The sequence below is a fragment of the Dermochelys coriacea genome, chromosome 10 (assembly GCF_009764565.3).
Source record: "Dermochelys coriacea isolate rDerCor1 chromosome 10, rDerCor1.pri.v4, whole genome shotgun sequence".
NCBI classification, from domain to species: domain Eukaryota; kingdom Metazoa; phylum Chordata; order Testudines; family Dermochelyidae; genus Dermochelys; species Dermochelys coriacea.
In genome coordinates this window covers 81415567-81432444 of record NC_050077.1, presented here as the reverse complement: position 1 = coordinate 81432444, position 16878 = coordinate 81415567, and the positions used below count along the sequence as shown (strand labels likewise).

General features: G+C 40.7%; 1 protein-coding gene across 1 annotated transcript in view; it reads right to left on the bottom strand.

Annotated features, from left to right (window-relative positions):
• Positions 1 to 1550: 1550 nt before the first annotated feature.
• The window catches only part of SMAD3 (SMAD family member 3), a 99290-nt gene continuing 83962 nt past the window's right edge, over positions 1551 to 16878 (bottom strand). The window contains exons 6-9 of the mRNA XM_038419588.2: positions 11416 to 11628; positions 9752 to 9889; positions 6912 to 7056; positions 1551 to 3209 (exon numbers count right to left, since the gene is read on the bottom strand). Coding sequence (XP_038275516.1) covers positions 3086 to 3209; positions 6912 to 7056; positions 9752 to 9889; positions 11416 to 11628 — 620 coding nt within the window. The 3' untranslated portion in view covers positions 1551 to 3085. The remainder of the gene's footprint in view (positions 3210 to 6911; positions 7057 to 9751; positions 9890 to 11415; positions 11629 to 16878) is intronic.

Below are 16878 nucleotides of genomic sequence, written 5' to 3'. Positions count from 1 at the left end.
TGTTTAAATGGTACAGTACTTTCTCCTTGAACTTAAAAGGTGACTTTAAAACTATAAAGCTATTATGAATTAGTGAGAAGGCGAAGAAAGGAAGTTGATAACTTTTCCTCATTTTTCTCTAACTGTACTGACTGAGAGACTTGTGTTTTCTAGTTGAATTCATTTTACAGGAATGATGATGTTGTTAACCACAGTTTACCATCATGATCTGCATACTGCTTTTTGTGCTAAATATTAATAAAGGTTAGCAGGTTTTAACCCTCTGCCAAATAGAACAGATACCTGTTTTGCCAAACAAGTCCACATGAAAATCTGATTTGGAGAATGAGATTCTCTCTGTGAACTTCATATGAAAAAAAATAATCGGCCTCTTCCCCTAGCTGCTACCCTGCTAACTCTGTTTGGAATCTTAAAGTCAAATTGGATTCTTTCTGTTTTACACCATCACTAGTCAAAGATTCAACAATCAGAAATTGTAGATGTCATTTTTGTTGCTAAGGCACCAGAAAGAATAGAGGCCAGCTTCCTCCATGATTATGTAAAGAGGTAAAACAGGGCTTGTGCAGTGAAATAAGCAGATCCGACTACAGATGCTCAGGGAAGAAACCTGGGGACGTTTTTACATAGCAATTTTTTTTAAATCATAACATCAATTCCAAACAGCTCTGTAACAAGCTCCAGAATAGATCTTTCCATGAATTACGTCAGAAGCCCATATCTGCAAGTAAAGAAGCCAACATATAACAAATCAATCCACGACAGTCAGACCTATTCTTTTTAAATGGCTTGCGAATACCATATTACTCAGACCCCCTCTCCATGCATGAATCACAGGCATTCATAGTTAAATTCAAATGCACTGCAGAAATAGTGAATGACAGAAACCTCCAGTACTCTGATTCAAGCACTGATGCTCCACGAGAGCTCCAGTCAAAGCTGTAGGGGAAGATTCTTCAGTGGGAGCATAAGTCCCACTGCAAATCTGCTCTGGAATTCTTGGTCACAAGCATGAATTACACACTAGAGGTCATTCCTCACGTTTGATGGAAAGTCGTCCTCCAAGACATCCCTTTATTTGCTAGGAGAAAACAATACTGGCAAGGAACCTCCTGAAGGGCATTCTGAGCATGAAACTGGCAGCATAGTCACTCTCCTGCATGTAGGGACAGAAAGCTTGTGTAGCAGGGTAAATCTAGGAGAATTTGTCCGGTATGCATACTAAAGAAAGGTTCCCTTGTAGCCTCCCCTGGTGATACCTCCAAATACAAAAATGTGATTTTGTAAACAAATTATTTTGGCCAGTACATAAATGGGTACCAAGGGAATAAGTATGTAATAAAAGCCTTAGTACCTAGACAGACCAGACACATGCAGACACCTGAAATGCATCTGTGAAATGGTATCAAAAGCTCCCTGCCCAGTTATGAGACTTAGGCCATGATTCTGCAAATGCACACACACAAGATTCGTCACATGGAGTTCAAAGGAACTACTCACATGTCTAAAAGTTAATCGTGTGCATAAGTGCTTGCAGGATTGAGGCTTTATTTATCACAAAGCACTGCAAAGAGCATTCTCTACTTCCCAGAGTCAGACATAGATTTGTAATTCACTTTCCACATCAGATTTCCATAGGAAATTCTGAATGTGGTTGGCTTTTTTCCCCTGACATTTTGGCACAAACATGTATGATATTTAACAGGAACAAAGCAAAACAGATGATCGAGTGGCAAAGAAGTAGTTAAGAAATGTGTACGGCAAATTTTAGCTTGTAACAAGCAGTGTGGGTTTGTTTGTTTTTTCCAGTTGTGGAAGTTATTTCTGCTTGCCATGACAGTCATTACTGGGAACTACCACCATTATAACTGTCAAGTGAGGATTTTTTTTTTTTTTAAAAGTATTTTATAATACATGTAAAAAACAGTCTCCCCTTGTACTTTCCTCTAACAGGCAACAAAACACCTTGACCATAGTTTTTAACTACAGAGAGTATTTCTGTATCTGAGATATTATAGCTAAATTTGTAGAGTGATATGCGATGGCACTGTATGCTCTAAATCAGGTTACGCCCATGTGCTCTTTCTGAATGTGGCAGCAAGGACGGGATAGCTCTCCTCTCTAGGGCCCACCACTAAGTTCACTAAGCCCATAACATTTAAAAAAAATGTAAGATACCATTCAACATATCGAGAGGATACAATACAGAAGTTCATGTAATTAATGCAGATGGACTACCAAGCAAGGAAGGCTTAACTCATCCAGATGTGGTAAGAGCTCATTGCAATGAGTTACAAACACTTTTCTGAGAGCTGCCCTAGCCAATCAATATCACTGCAGCGACATTAAAACAAACCTTAACATTGGTCTTTTGCTTCACGTAAATCCAGTCTCCAAGATTCCGGTGATATTAACTATACATCTCACGCACAAAGCCAGGCCTGCCTCATTGTCCGCTGTCTACAAGGGAAAAACACTTTCTGGAGGACTCCTCAGTGCTTTGTTGGAGGGATCTCTTTTGTGAATGTGTTGTTTTTATTTAACACCTCTGCCCCTCTGCTGTGGTTGGCCCATTCAGAAGGGCAGACACATGCCCGTCAGGCTGTCGAAGAGCAACGCAGAAGCACGGCTTAGCAGCAACGTTCAATGGTATCTGCTTTACAGAGATGCTACGTTGCATTGGGCTGAAGTTCTGTAACACAAAGAGAAAACCTCCCCCAACCCAGTGAGCACCTGATGAAAGCAGCTTCCCTATGCTCGGAGCTGTACATAGCAGAGGCAACATAGGCACTACAAGGATTTAAATGCAGAATGTTTGCTTCACTCCACTAAAACGGAAGTCCGTGTTCTTAGCATGAAAAACATCAGCTTCAAATTCTTACTCCAATAGCCCATAATATGTGCTAACAGTTTCAGGGAAGTGGCTTAAAATGAGCACTTCATTTAAAAACAACCTCTTGTTTTTGCAATTGATGTTTTTTCTGATCATGTGAATACTATGGAGAATTTATTTATTATGCTTTTTGCGAAGGGTTAAACTGATTCCATTTTCCAGAGTCCTTGTTTTGCCCCCCAAGGAGATGTTTCCTTAAGATACACTGGAACAACGAATGCTTGGGGAACCCATTTGTGTAAGGACCTTGTCTAGCCATTGCAAAGGGCCATTAAGATGCAGTTCAATCCAACAGGGGGTACTGGTCACAGTCTGCCGCCTAGAAGAATAAAAAAAAAAAAACAGAACAGAACAGAAATGTGACTTATAGAACTTTAAAAATATGAAGAGATTTTAAAGCTACTAAAACATTCTTTCCTGCTTAGACAATAGCCCTGCATGTTACCCCAAAGGAATGTCTTTCTTCTCTACAACATGTTTTGTGCATATGCTGCCAAATTGTTTTTACAAAAAAATTAAAAACCCCCAAAATCCTTTCCCCCTTCCATATGCTTTATGACTATGGCAGGAGATAATTGCAATAGCATCTACTTACTACTTAAAGATTTCTGAAAGGAGGCAACATTTGATCCTTTAGATAGAAAGGAAGACTACTGTCTAAATGCCTTTCACAGACCTTGTCTCTCATAATTAGATTGGATCGAACACTTCACTGTGTGCGTAATTTAAAAATAAAAATAAAAATCAGGATACTCAACCAAAGAATTGGGTTTTAGCAGCTGGTTGAAATTCAGATATGGCAGAATTTTTGAAAGATTTATGGGGATCTCATCCCATCATCCAGATGACATCTACAATCACTCTGAAAGCGTGGCTTGGTCTGCACAGCAGGGCCTCCAGAGAACAGCTCGGCAGTGTGCAGAGGGGGTTCAGACCCATGCATTGGATCTCTGCATTTCCCACCCTTCCCCACTCCACAAGCTCAGACTCCCTGTAGGTGCAATAATTGGTGCAGTTATGCTGTTTCCAAGGCTGTTGCGGGGAGGAGAAAAGTTTGGATTTGACCAACCGAATAAAAGGAGCAGCTAAGAAGCAGAACTGCCAGGCACTGTACAAATAAATTTTTATTACACACGCACACCTCGCTAGGCCAGTAGGTATTTCAGAAACACATCATTAACCTATAGGCTGCCACTAACCCGCATCTCCTGAACAATTCAAGAGCAGAGAGGTGGAAACTGTAGTGGGTGGATGGAGGAGGCTTAGCCAGAGCTGTTGCTAGTGGAACTTCTATCCTGTCCTGCCTCCCCTTCCTCCTCAACCTGCCCTCCTACTAAGTCTTTCCCCATCAGGCCAAACTGGAGCAGGTGATGTGCCTCCACAAGGCTTGAGGGCCATGGAGCAGGGAGAGGAAGGCCAAGGGACAGCGTGGGGGGAATCTCTCCTCCTGCTTGAGAGTATAAAGTTGGATTTCAGCTTTGCACCAAGGGAAGGCTTAGGGGGCTTGTTCTGGGGCCAGGAGGCAGGTGCAGCTGTTGCAGAAAAGGAGGAAGAAGAGGGAGAGGCTGGAGATAGGCATACTCTATTTCTCAGCTTAGAACCGATCCTCAGAGTTTTAAGCGTTGATCATTTAAGAGGAAGAAATCAAAGCCTCAGTGGCCTTGGGAAAAGCTGCTGCTGAATCAAGACCCTAGCTGGTGTTGGGGTAATCTCCGAGGGGCTGCTAGATGCGTCATGCAACAGCTATTTGAGCTGCAGAACAACAGTGAGGAGGCCCTTTCTTAGCTGCCTACATGAGCGAGAGCTGCAACCTATTCCATCTATGAATGTATATCCATTACCCTCTGGTCTTAAAATGGAGACACTGCCTGGAAGGCACCACACCCATTTCCAATTCAGGCATGGCTGACCAGAGTTGGCAGCATACTGTTTGTCACCACAAGAGTGGGTGTATTGGCAGGGTTTACCCTGTGCAGTGGCCCAAGGTGAGTCTTTTTTACTAATGGAGGTCTCCTGAGCCACCTGGACAGAAGGATTGCAAGGGAGAGTGGAGCAACTCCTTGTTCATTCTGACGTTTCAGTGAAGCATACATCCTCTTCATGGCCAGCATGAAATTAAAACACTCACTGAAATTAAAATGGAACATTTGTCCGCTCCTCAAACACTGGCTAAAAAGGGCATGCCAACAAATGGCTCAGCACCATTACATACAAATCTATTCTTTAGCATGCTGTTTCCCCCCATCCAAGTCTATAACATAATGCTGTATTCTGACACTATCAAGACAATCAGACTTCACTGACAGCATGTCAGCTTGAAGATGGATTTCAGTAAGTTAGACCAGGGAGGCCTTCTGTTGCTTGTTGGCTTGTCTGTGTTAGGCTCTGCTGTCAGAGAAGAGCCTGTGTGTCATGGCCTTCTTATGCAATTGCCCCCCTGATCGCTGGAACACAAAAACACTCAAACATCCTGCCAACAGATTGCTCAACTGGTTAAGCAGCTAAAGCACAGATTACTAAAACAATGCTCTGGATGCAGCTTTCAATGAGCTTTTCATATGAATCAGTTCAACAAATAACTGTGCTATGACAAAGACAATTAGATGTAATTTCTCGTGGCACGGAAGCAAATGTTGGGCTTTGCTACAGTAAATGCAAGCATAGAGTTTCACTGACTACAATACTCCAATGAGATAGCCGACTTCCAGTAAGTCATGCTCATCTGGATTTCATTAATGACCATGGCCAGGAGCCATAGCTGAAATGGTCTGGCCTGGGTGCAGAAGATTTAAAAACAAAATGGACTCCAAACATCTGGAGAGATGAAGGAAGAGAGAAACGTGAGAGGCCTGGGCTCCAGCTGATACTATAGCATCACCCCACCCCCCACCACCACCCAACCCCTTCTGCTGCAGGAGACTGTAAAGAACCACCAGCCAGGCGTGTCTGCAAGCATATCATATCATGAGATAGTAAATATCACCACAGAATCTTTAAATAAGGTTGTAGATTTAAAGGAACACCATCAAATAATTATTTTTAAGAGCAGATCTTGTTTTAATCCTTTGCATGTTGTTCTGTCACAAAACAATCTTTATTTTCTGACAAATTTCATTTCCCCCATTTGGCATTAGCAAATATTGCCTTTCCTCCCTTTGTGACTTATGGAGCATTTATAAGCTCTGTTTGCCTGATAAATGCAATGCTACTCAGGATGGCAGTATAAGCTCTGGCATTTATTTTTAACCTGTGCTTTCTGTACGAGTACTGTAGTATTGGGAAACACCACATTGTATGTCCTAATTACAGTGGTCATTATTAATTTGTCCTCTCAATACTCCTTTAAGTTATGCAAGGCAGATCAGTAATTACAAGGACATTTAAACTGCTGCTGCCACGTGGCAGGCAATGAGAATGGGGCACGAAGAATTAGATTTTACAGTAAATTTTTCAACGATCCTAACCAATATCTTAAAATGTAAATTTCCAAGACCATCTGCTTTCAATTTAATCCCACAAGTCCCTGATAAGAGAAATGTTAAGGCTAAACCTAATCCACTAATAAATGCTCACAATGATTCTGCTCAGTAGAAACGCCAGCCATCAAATTTAAATCTAACTTCAAGAAATAAATAACTTATAGTTTTTCTTACAATGTCCATCTGGATTCACCTACAGTTAAGCTCCAGTTAGAGATCCTGTACTGTCAAACACTGTAACCAGATACACATCCCCCCAGTGAGGAATGGTGCAGCTTATACTATATTGGATTGATCTGCTTTTTCCTTTCATTTCTCCAGTTATGGAAACAAAATTAAAGCATTTGAAAAACACATCCCTAAGAAATGCATGCTATCCGCTTCAATAAAACTACTGCTGGCTTAGTCTCCTACTCTAAAAGCAGCATATAAAGACCTTGCTGAGCACTCCGAGTCCCAAAGTCAAGGACTGCAGCATGCATGATTTGTGGTAATAAGCATAAATGTGCCGTCTACTGAAAGATGACGACAAAAGATCTGACCTGTATTCAGCTCCCCAGCCCTTGACAAAGCTCATTCGGATTGTGCACATTCTGGTCAGCTGATACACAGCCTCGAAACCCTGATTCACAGACTGAGCCAAGAGGGCTGCAAATTCCTGGTTGTTAAAAATCTTCAAGTTGCACCCTGTCAGGAACATGACAACATGGCATTAAATGTAACTAAATTAAGAAATCCCCTTTCTTTCTGCCTAAGGAAAGAAACGCACTTAACTCTGCTCTCCCCATCCCCAAACCATATTACATTATGGACAGATTGTATAAATAAGAAGCAAACGTCTAAAAGAAATTAAGTTTGGTTATAAATGCAACACCCCCACAATTCAAGCCCTAAAAAAAGTAAGGAAATACAAAGTTATGGACCACAATGCTGAACCCTACTGCCCCCTCAGCATGTTTATGTTGACTAAAACAGATTGCGTCACCACATGGCACTTCCTTCCTTTATCTCCAAAGGATAAAGAAGGTGCACTACACAAAGCACATTCATCTCCCATGCATTACAATGCAAATCTTGATTACAACCTCAACTCCTAATATTTGCTAATTTTTCTCCCACTGTAATTAAGGAATTAGTAGAAATGTACAAGCTAAAAACAAAAGAAACCATAAAAGTTGAATTTAGATGGTATCCGTTAGCAGAAGTCATCACCACCTCATCCTTAGAGAGCCAGTTGCCAAAATAGCTCTTGCTGTCAAAAGTCAGATGTCAGGACTACACTATATAGTTTGGTAGCAAGTACTATAGTTAAGAATGCGGAACTGTTTCAGTTATAACACTCTTTTCACTTGTTCATAACGTTCCAAGGATTTCCCCTTTCAAATTGAAATTTTCCATGATTGGTCCCAGCTGAAAGCTAAAGAAGAATCCATTCAGCGGGTTTTGAGTTCTGGGTAGTTGAAAAACAACAAGTTTCCCAGTGTAAAAAATTGCCACACTTTTTTTTAACCCAGAAAACTTAAAAACTGCTGGACTTAGAAATTTGGCACATGACTAGTGTTCATTTGGGAGTATGTCCAAGTTTGAAAAACAAATGCTTGGATCAAGACGAATTATAAGTGCTTAAAAAAAAAAAAAATCATGCCTGAGCATGCTTTGTGACCCTGACCATAAACTGATAGTGTCATCTGTTTGGGGATCAAACCATTTTTGCTAGGAGCATGTTGTCCCCATGTAGGGGTCCAGCGGCTACAGTACCTGGCTACCCATTATTTGGGTCTGTAAGAGTTCCGCTGGGAAAAATCAAAGAACAGGCCATCCTAGAATAAATCTTGCTCAAAGATGTATGGCAGCTTGTGTTCAGTAAGAGGAGAAGCTTCAGGGAGAGCAGATCTGGGGGTGGGGGGATGCTCCATTAAAAAGCGAGAGAAGAGCCAGGAAAAGGCCAGTGAGGAAGCCAGGCAAAGTACATACAAAGAGGTACTGGAAAGGAAAGACAGGGCAGTTTGTATTACGGGCAGATTGCCCAGTTGTTTAGGGTTCATGGGCTGGAAACCCATAGCATGTAGCGGGCATGGGTTCCCCCTATGCTGCAACTCTCTGAGGCTGTTTGGAGGTCAGAAAAGGATGGACGCTGAGCCCAAGAGGAGGGCTAAAGACTGTGGTGGAGGAGTGCAGACCTGCAGAGGAAGGTCTGTGCTAGGCACAAGCCTGGAGCAGAAGATTGGGTTGTGTTTGCTTATGGACTTAATTAATTTTGGAGCTTGTGACAGAACAAGGGAGTAACGGTCTCAAGTTGCAGTGGGGGAGGTTAAGGTTGGATATTAGGAAAAACTTTTCCACTAGGAGGGTGGTGAAGCACTGGAATGGGTTACCTAGGGAGGTGGTGGAATCTCCTTAGAGGTTTTTATGGTCAGGCTTGCCAAAGCCCTGGCTGGGATGATATTCTATGATTCTAGTGGACTCTTGTGATTTAGCCAGAGGGTTAAGTCACCTCAGCAACCTAAAAGCACTGGACGCTACTGGTGAACTATCTGAGAAGGGAAACTGAGGCCATGGATGGGCCCAAAGCCACATCAAGTGTGTGAACCCTCCAACAAAAACCCTATCTCAAGGGTGGACTTGCTCATTATTCCCAAATATTATTTTCTAGATACTTTTGCCATAGAATTATTTTTGAAAGAGCTTAATATGCTCACACCCCGACTTAACTAACGCAACCCATCCATGTATATCTGACAAGGTTTATAAATGTATTTTTATTTTCTAAGTAAAGCCTATTAAAATCCCCTGTGACTTTTCAGTAGGTTTTAGATAGATACAAGTATTACAACCAAGACAATGAAATTGCCTCATGTGTGGTTTCCCTAGAAGAAGAACATAAAATAGAAGTAGGAAAATAACAGAGCATAACATAGATGCATCTAAATTAAAAGGATTTTCTTCATACATTCATTCAGCAAAAGGTTTAAAAACATTTACTACTGCTATTGTATTACTTATTTGTGTAGTACCAATAGTTTGCAAAGCACATCCAGACTAGGAGCCCGACTGTGTTCCTGCATAAATGAATCAGAATCTATTTAAGCTACCTTACACATTTACCTTTATGAACCTGGACACTGGTGATGGCTGGATATACAGTACAAATTCTCATAACAGTAACTTTACCCTTCATGCTATCAAGGAACACTGCTGAAGTTGTGGAGATGGCATAAAATAGGTTTTAGGTTTCTGATTACTACAAACAAATAGTATTCATCAAATCCAGTTCATTTTGTTGAATAGCTCAACTTCTCTATGCAGAGCTCCCATTCTTCACATGTAAATGTTACATAGGATAGTACATACAGCATAAGTGAGTAAGGCCAGGCTTGGTTACCTGGTGGAATCTTGCAAACAGTTGCCGGGTGCCAGCCGTAGCGTTGGTTACAATTAGGAGATTGGACAAAAATGGCACTGTCGCTAAGGCACTCGGCAAACACCTCTCCTCCAATGTAGTACAGCCTTACTCCTCTTCCTAGAAAACACATGGCACAGTTTCAGTTTAGTCAGTCAGCAATGAAGCATGCAGAAAACATTTATCATCTTCAAAACCTCAAACTCTTGGAAGAAGAGTTTTTAGAAATCTGGTTTACTTCTGAATCAAAAAGGGAGAAATCAAGCAAGGTCAGTGATGATGGAAAAAACATAGTAATTTTGTTTTCAGTGGCTGTTGGGAACAACAAACTTCTGTAAGGACTTCAAGCTGAGAAAGATGAGTGAAGTGGAAGAGCAATTTATGAAGCCAGAAGCACATTCTCCAGCCCCACTGTCCTTTGCAGCATGCACTGCACAAATCTGGCACTTTGAGAAATGCCTCCTTTAGTCACTCCGATATTCTCCATATGAACATTTCATCAGTTCAACATATGGTTTTCAACCTCCTCCTAGAGTCACCACAGATGCATGGCACTATTTTAATTGATTTAGAATAAAATTATATAAGGCTTCTCTACCATTATGTTTAGCCTGAGATGACATTCACTATATCCCGATATAAAACACTTTAATTCCCATGGGAAATACATAAATGAATATAATAAATACAATCTGAGTTGAAAAATCCTAAATTTCAGGTATTAGTCTATGCAACTCTGATAAACTTCTGCTGTGCTTTATACTGCTAGTGTGGGAACTTTGCATTCAGTCTTGCTTTAAGCATATGTAACCTGCTGAATTTAAGGATTAACTTGAGATTCTTGGGATTTCTCACATCAGGAACCATTTTAGTAATGAAAAAATTAAACATCTGCTAAGTGAAGGAGCCACTGGTTCTGCCCCAGAGAAGGATACAAAGAAGAATAAAATCTGGTTGAAGAGGGTTTGCTTTTTTGGCAGGAGGTAGGGAAACTAACTTGTACCATTAAGTCACATAGAAAGGGCCTAATACTGCCCTCACCAGTGTAAATGGGGAAAACTCCACTAACTTTTACACCAGTTTAACCAAGGACAGAACTGGGCCCTAACTTGCTATTTAATGTACAGCACTGTCAGGACCTGAATCTCCTCTTGCTTTCCATGGTGTAAATCAGGAATAGCTCCACTGAAGGAAATAGAGTTCTACTGGTTTAAAGTGTGTGTAGGTGATGGATTATCTTATAAAAACCTAGATAGGGCCCACTGAATCAATGGCAGTCTTTCATTAATTCCAGTGAAATTTGGATCAAGCCACTGCTTTCTATTCATGAGGGAATAGGCAGGAAAGAGTAAAAAACACAAGAGATCTCATAAAATTTAGAAATAAATTTCTTACCGATGGATACAATTCAGCTTCTATCATGTATAATAAATCCATTATAAAACATCTTTTTATTTTACTGTTGTAACATTAATTTTACTTTTATATTATGGAATTTTAATATGTTAAAATAATGAAGATACTTAACTAAAACTGATCAAGTTACACAGATGGCTGACTTTAATCTTCAGCACTCTGTATCCAACCCTCTACACCTTCCCCTCCCATTCAATAGATGGTAACAACAACAAGAAAATAGGCATTACCAATGTGTCGTCTTGTGAGCTCCACGGCTGCGTTTCTGTTCACATTAGACAATAAGCCAAGACAGAAGCGTTCTGAGTTAGAAGGGTCGGTGAAGCCATCCACGGTCATAGAAGGCTGTGAAGCATGGAATGTCTCCCCTACTCTCTGGTTGAGTTCATAGTAGGATATAGAGCACCAGAAAGCTGGCTCGCAGTAGGTAACAGGCTGCAGATCTGCACAAAACAAAATAGAAAAGAAATCAGAGAAGTCCTTTGAAGAAAAGGAACATTTAAGAATATTATTCAGCTCCACTGTCTGTGTTTATTTAACAACCAAGCTTTAATTACTTGACAGATTTGAATGGGTTGCAGCAAGAAAGTTACATCAACCCCAAAGCAGTTGGCATGCAGAATAATCACAAATAGCCACCACTAACACTTAACTGACTTCATCTTTACCACCTATAAAACTGAACTCACAAACTACAAAAACAACGTTAATTTCAGGTAGCTACTGTGCCTTACGTAAAAATCAAGGGGCTAAATTCTGTGCTCAGTAACATGGATGTAACTGAGCAAAATTTTGGCCCATTGGTCCAGCTTCTGAGCTCACTGGCCCTAGTTTTAAGCCTGTCTAGCTCCACTATCTTCAGTGGAGACACTCCTGATTTACACCAAATGTATGTGGGATCCGTGTCAAGGTTACTGGGAATACTTATTTCTCATCATTCTTTTATCTGGAAAGTTGTAAAGGGGAAATCTACTTTCCTTAACAGATAAAAAGGCTTTGGTTTTAGTTTTGTGGCAGTGGTTTGATTCAACTGGTGGGCCCAACTGAAACTAGTGGCACCATCTTATTGCACTGAGTCATTTTGAAGAGGACAGTACTAAATATGCAAGAGGGGTGTGATTGTAAGAGTAAAGAAATTGAAATTCTTCTACTCCTGCTAAAGTCAATTCCAGTAACAATAGATAGTAATTTGATCTCCTCATCCCCATTCTAAGCAAGTGAGGATATCTTCAAAACACCCAAATGCTGCTCCTTAGTTGGGGAGAAGATTTAATAGGAGCATCAGAAAGCACCATCTTTCCCGCTCCTACTGCTACGTTCCCCCCTATGGTATTTCTTCAGTGCTCCAGGCACAGGGTTATAGAGACCAGCTCTGACAATCGAAGACAGGCCCCAGCTCCCCTTCTCCTCTCCTTGCAAAGAAGATAAGTTCAGTGTCATTTCTTATATAAAACATCTGTTGCCAGCTCCTTAGAGAAAATGAAGCTGCTATCCAGCTATATCCTTTTCAAGTCCACACTCAGCTATACTCAAAAATGCAGCCTTTACACTAGAACAGTTCAAATGATCTTTGCATTTATCTGAACCAGAAAGACAATACAAGTGTTAACATATCCCAATAAGTGGGATACAGATGTGAGGATAGCCACATCTCAAAAACACCAGCAGCACCATGTGGAACTGCTCCTGCCTCCACTGAAATCAGTGGCAAAATTCCTACCGACTACAGTGACAGCAGGACTGAGCCCTATTTTTTACTTCTCTAAACCAGAATGAGTATCAGTACAGATGCAACATTCTTTCACTGTTTCAGGTATTGTGTAAATAGCGCCCTTACTTCCCTGAACATTTAACGTGTATCCCCACCACTCAGTGGTGGGTCTCATATTAATAGAATAGAGTACCAGAGCAGGAGACTTGAGTTCTAGTCCCAACTCTGCCACTGGCCTGCTAGGTGACCTGGGCAAATCACTTCTCCCCACTCTGTGCTCAGTTTCCTCATCTGTAAAATGGGGATAATGATACTGGCCTCTTCTGTACAGCATCTTGAGATGTACGGATGAGAAGCACTAGATAAGAGCTAGGTATTATTACTCTGCTGATTGTCGTCCTCTTCTCCCACTTCCACAGAAGCCAGCACCAGTTACTGCAGATAGTCTGTAATAACTTGCACTGTAATAACTTATCTCCACAATTGAGGGGAACGTGTTCTCAGGACACCTGACAACTTGCTGCTGGTTCCTTAGGAGATGTGCTGTCCAAGTGTCACAGCACGCCAGGAATCCAAGCAGCAATGTGAAGGCAAAGGACCTCTCTGTGAAAACTGCTTGACCCCAGCTTATCCCAGCCAAATCCAGGAATCTTGGAAGAGTGGGAGCCCGTTTTTATCTTTTTCTATTGAGGGGCAACTTATGCTCCCTTCAGTGAACAAATTAAAAGGAAACTACTTCCCAAGCTAAGGCTGACATTTCTGCTCTCCTAGGTGGTGTATGCCTGCCTGCATAAGGGAAAGTGAGGCCTAAAGGAATCAGAGTGTAACCCTCAGAGCATAAATTAACAGAAAGTAATTCCATAAAATGGAGTATTTACACACTTACAGGGGCCCTGGCCTCAGCTGATGAGATTTTTATTCCATAATGTTCTTATGAGCATAAAACTTAGGTTTCTTCAAACTTAACGCAAAAAATCTTTGAACATTTCCTCACATGTTCACATGCCATTGTATGAGTCATCAAGTATAATACATGCTGTTCCTTTTCCATCTCTGCCTCTTTCTGCTACATTACTCATTTAACTGCCACACTGGGATTGCCATGTGTCAAACGTGTGTCTACAATTTTCACTGACTAGCAGTTTTGGACTGCGACCCTATCTGTGAGTGCTGCAACCATTCTGACAAATGTATAGCAAATAGCAATGCTAATCAAGGTAAATTAGATCATGCTCATTTGCTTTAAAAAAAATCCACGCTTGCTCTTATCCAAGAGCAAACATTTCTAAATGAGAGTCTATTAAGTTTCATAAAGCAAAACAAGTTTTTAGCCCTGCAAGCGGTATCTTCAGAGTGATGCTGCCCTTGGGTTGTAGAAGAATCTTCAACCTGTGGGACTGTATATACTTTTGTGGTACTTTCCTTCAGCAACCACCTCCGCTTGGGTCATGACTCAAGGGGACTGTGGGTCCCCACTGAAGAATGTACGGAAATTTCATTTCCGGCTTAATTTGCAATTTGAGGAAAGACAGAAACCAACAAACTCACCACTCATGAATCTTGTTGGAAATGCACTAGTCTCCAAGAAATGCTGCTGAATGTTTAATGATGCTGCCTTCCCTATGATTGTCGTATAAGGCTTAGCCTAAGTTTTAAGCCATCATGGAAAGAGCGAGTTACCTCTTGTGTTAGAAGTGGTCTGTATATATCATTTTGATTTTTATGGATTTGGTGCTCATGCAAGTAAGGAGTTATAGTCATGCTAGAGCCACACAGTGCCCGCAGGGACTGTGCAAACAGCTAAATAAAGGATACGTAGTAACCAGGTAAACCCTCCTTCAATCTTCCACACACAGCACTGCCAATCCATTTAAACTCTGATACACAAGATGCTTGCTTTTTCCTGTCCCAAGTCCCTCTCATGCTGAATCATGAGGTCAATAAATGTCCCAAGTACTGGAATGAGACCCATCCAACTTATTCTCCCATAATCTCTGAGCTAGACCTCTAGCAGGATTTCTGTTGGCTCAGCTGCAGAGAACAACTGCAGGCTCTTTACATCAATCTAAGCAAAAAAATAAAATGAATTGATATAACAAATCATTTCATGCTATTCCCAGCACTCACCCTGCAGTGAGATCAGTCACTGAATTTATCTCCGATCTTATTTCATGGAAATGTGGTGAAGTACTTTATCCAACAAGATCGAATGAGACTGGTGGCTCCTTTCTGAAAATTCTTGCAACAGGCAAGAAACAGTACTTGTAATGTATGCTCAGAGCAGCTAGCATTCCTCCTGTTTATACTACACAGAGCTTGCTGGAAACCCAACATTTTTCCCACTCCAAACTTTGTGGGGAAAATGGCCATTTGAAACGTCTGGTCCAAAAAATTCACTTTTCCACAGTAAATATTGAAAACCAGTCAAAAACAGAAGTTTCTCGAAGGTGTGAAAAGGTTAAAAAAAAACCCTAATTTTTTTTCCATTCTGTTTTTCAGTTGGAAAACAGTAAAAAAAAAAATTATTAAATGTGAAAAGGGGTTTCCCATCACCCTTTTCTCACAATTTTTAATGGAGGGAGGAGGGAAAACTCCTGAAAATCCAAAAACTGTAAATTGAATGTTTAGGTTTCTCAGTTTCAAAAAAACTGAGATGAGATGACAGTCAAGGCAAAAAATTATTTAATTTTTGAAATTCTGACTATTCATTTAGAATCTACCTGTAGGGAAAATTTTATCAAAATCGATATTTTTCTGTGGAAAATTTCAACCAACTAATGATGTTCTAGAATTACATTAAATTACAAAGATGCTGGCCAGGAAGGTCTGTACTGGGCTAGGGCAGGTGAGCAGAAAATATTAAAGGCCTCTTATTTCAGATCCTAACATTTAGATTAGTTACTATTCTTTTGTAAGGCAACACCATCAGTGGATTCTCAGATGAGACAATCTGCCAGAATTTCTGTATTTTAATCCATATGTATCAGTTATGGCTGCCACATCTCTAACTTCATCCTTAAAGCAAGACAGAAAGAGAAAGCAAGAGAGACTGTGAGCACACTCCTCATTATCACTACATTCTATAACCACTAAACTTTCAGAAAGGCTTGGGAATACTTTTTTTTTTTTTTTTTTAGTAGCAGCGTTGCACCACAGAAACCAGCTGAGGCCTGTATTACTAACTCATCTGACCATATGGTATGTGGTTATTTCACTTGCAGTGTCTGTGTCAAGCCTCTTGTAGAGCCAACACTGAGGAAGAGGACAATGGATTTCCAGTATACCAAACTCCCAGATAACAATATGCATATCCAATTCTGGGTTTGGGTGTTTTTTTTTTTTAAGTTTAAATACAAGAAATAGGAGATCACTTGGTATTTGTAACTTTCACTAAAAATGTGTGCTTGACAACTAAACCTCTGAACCAATAAAGTTCTTTCAAGTGGACTCCTTGCCAGGTGCACTCACATTCCGAAACATTTCCTCTGATCTGGAGAGACCATCTACAGTGCTGGGAGAAGGGAGTTCAGTTCCCATGGCCATTCAGTCCTTGGCCTGTCTGCTGACACTGTCAGTTGAGGGAGCAAGTGGGTTATTTTGTTTTTTTTGTGTGTTTTTGTATTGTCATCTACCCTGTCACCACCACCAACTCTTCATTTTGGGCAGATCACCCAACAGCATGTAGATGGCAGCAAGCTTTCCATCACTACTGACATAGGACAGGTTTGATCATCAATGTGTCATTTCACTTATTTTAAAAATTACCCACAACTCAACACCCCACAATAAATTTTAAAAGATATATATTTTTTGAAACCTCCACTTGCCAAAGAACAACAAATGTTCATCTTGTAACTCCTGGCTGCGTCCCTTTCATTTGATTTCAAGTTATTACACTTTCCGACTCCAGCTTCAGAGACTACGAACGGATTACTTGTGGTTAACATGCTTTGGCTGCCCTTGTTTAGTCTTTGCTACCAGA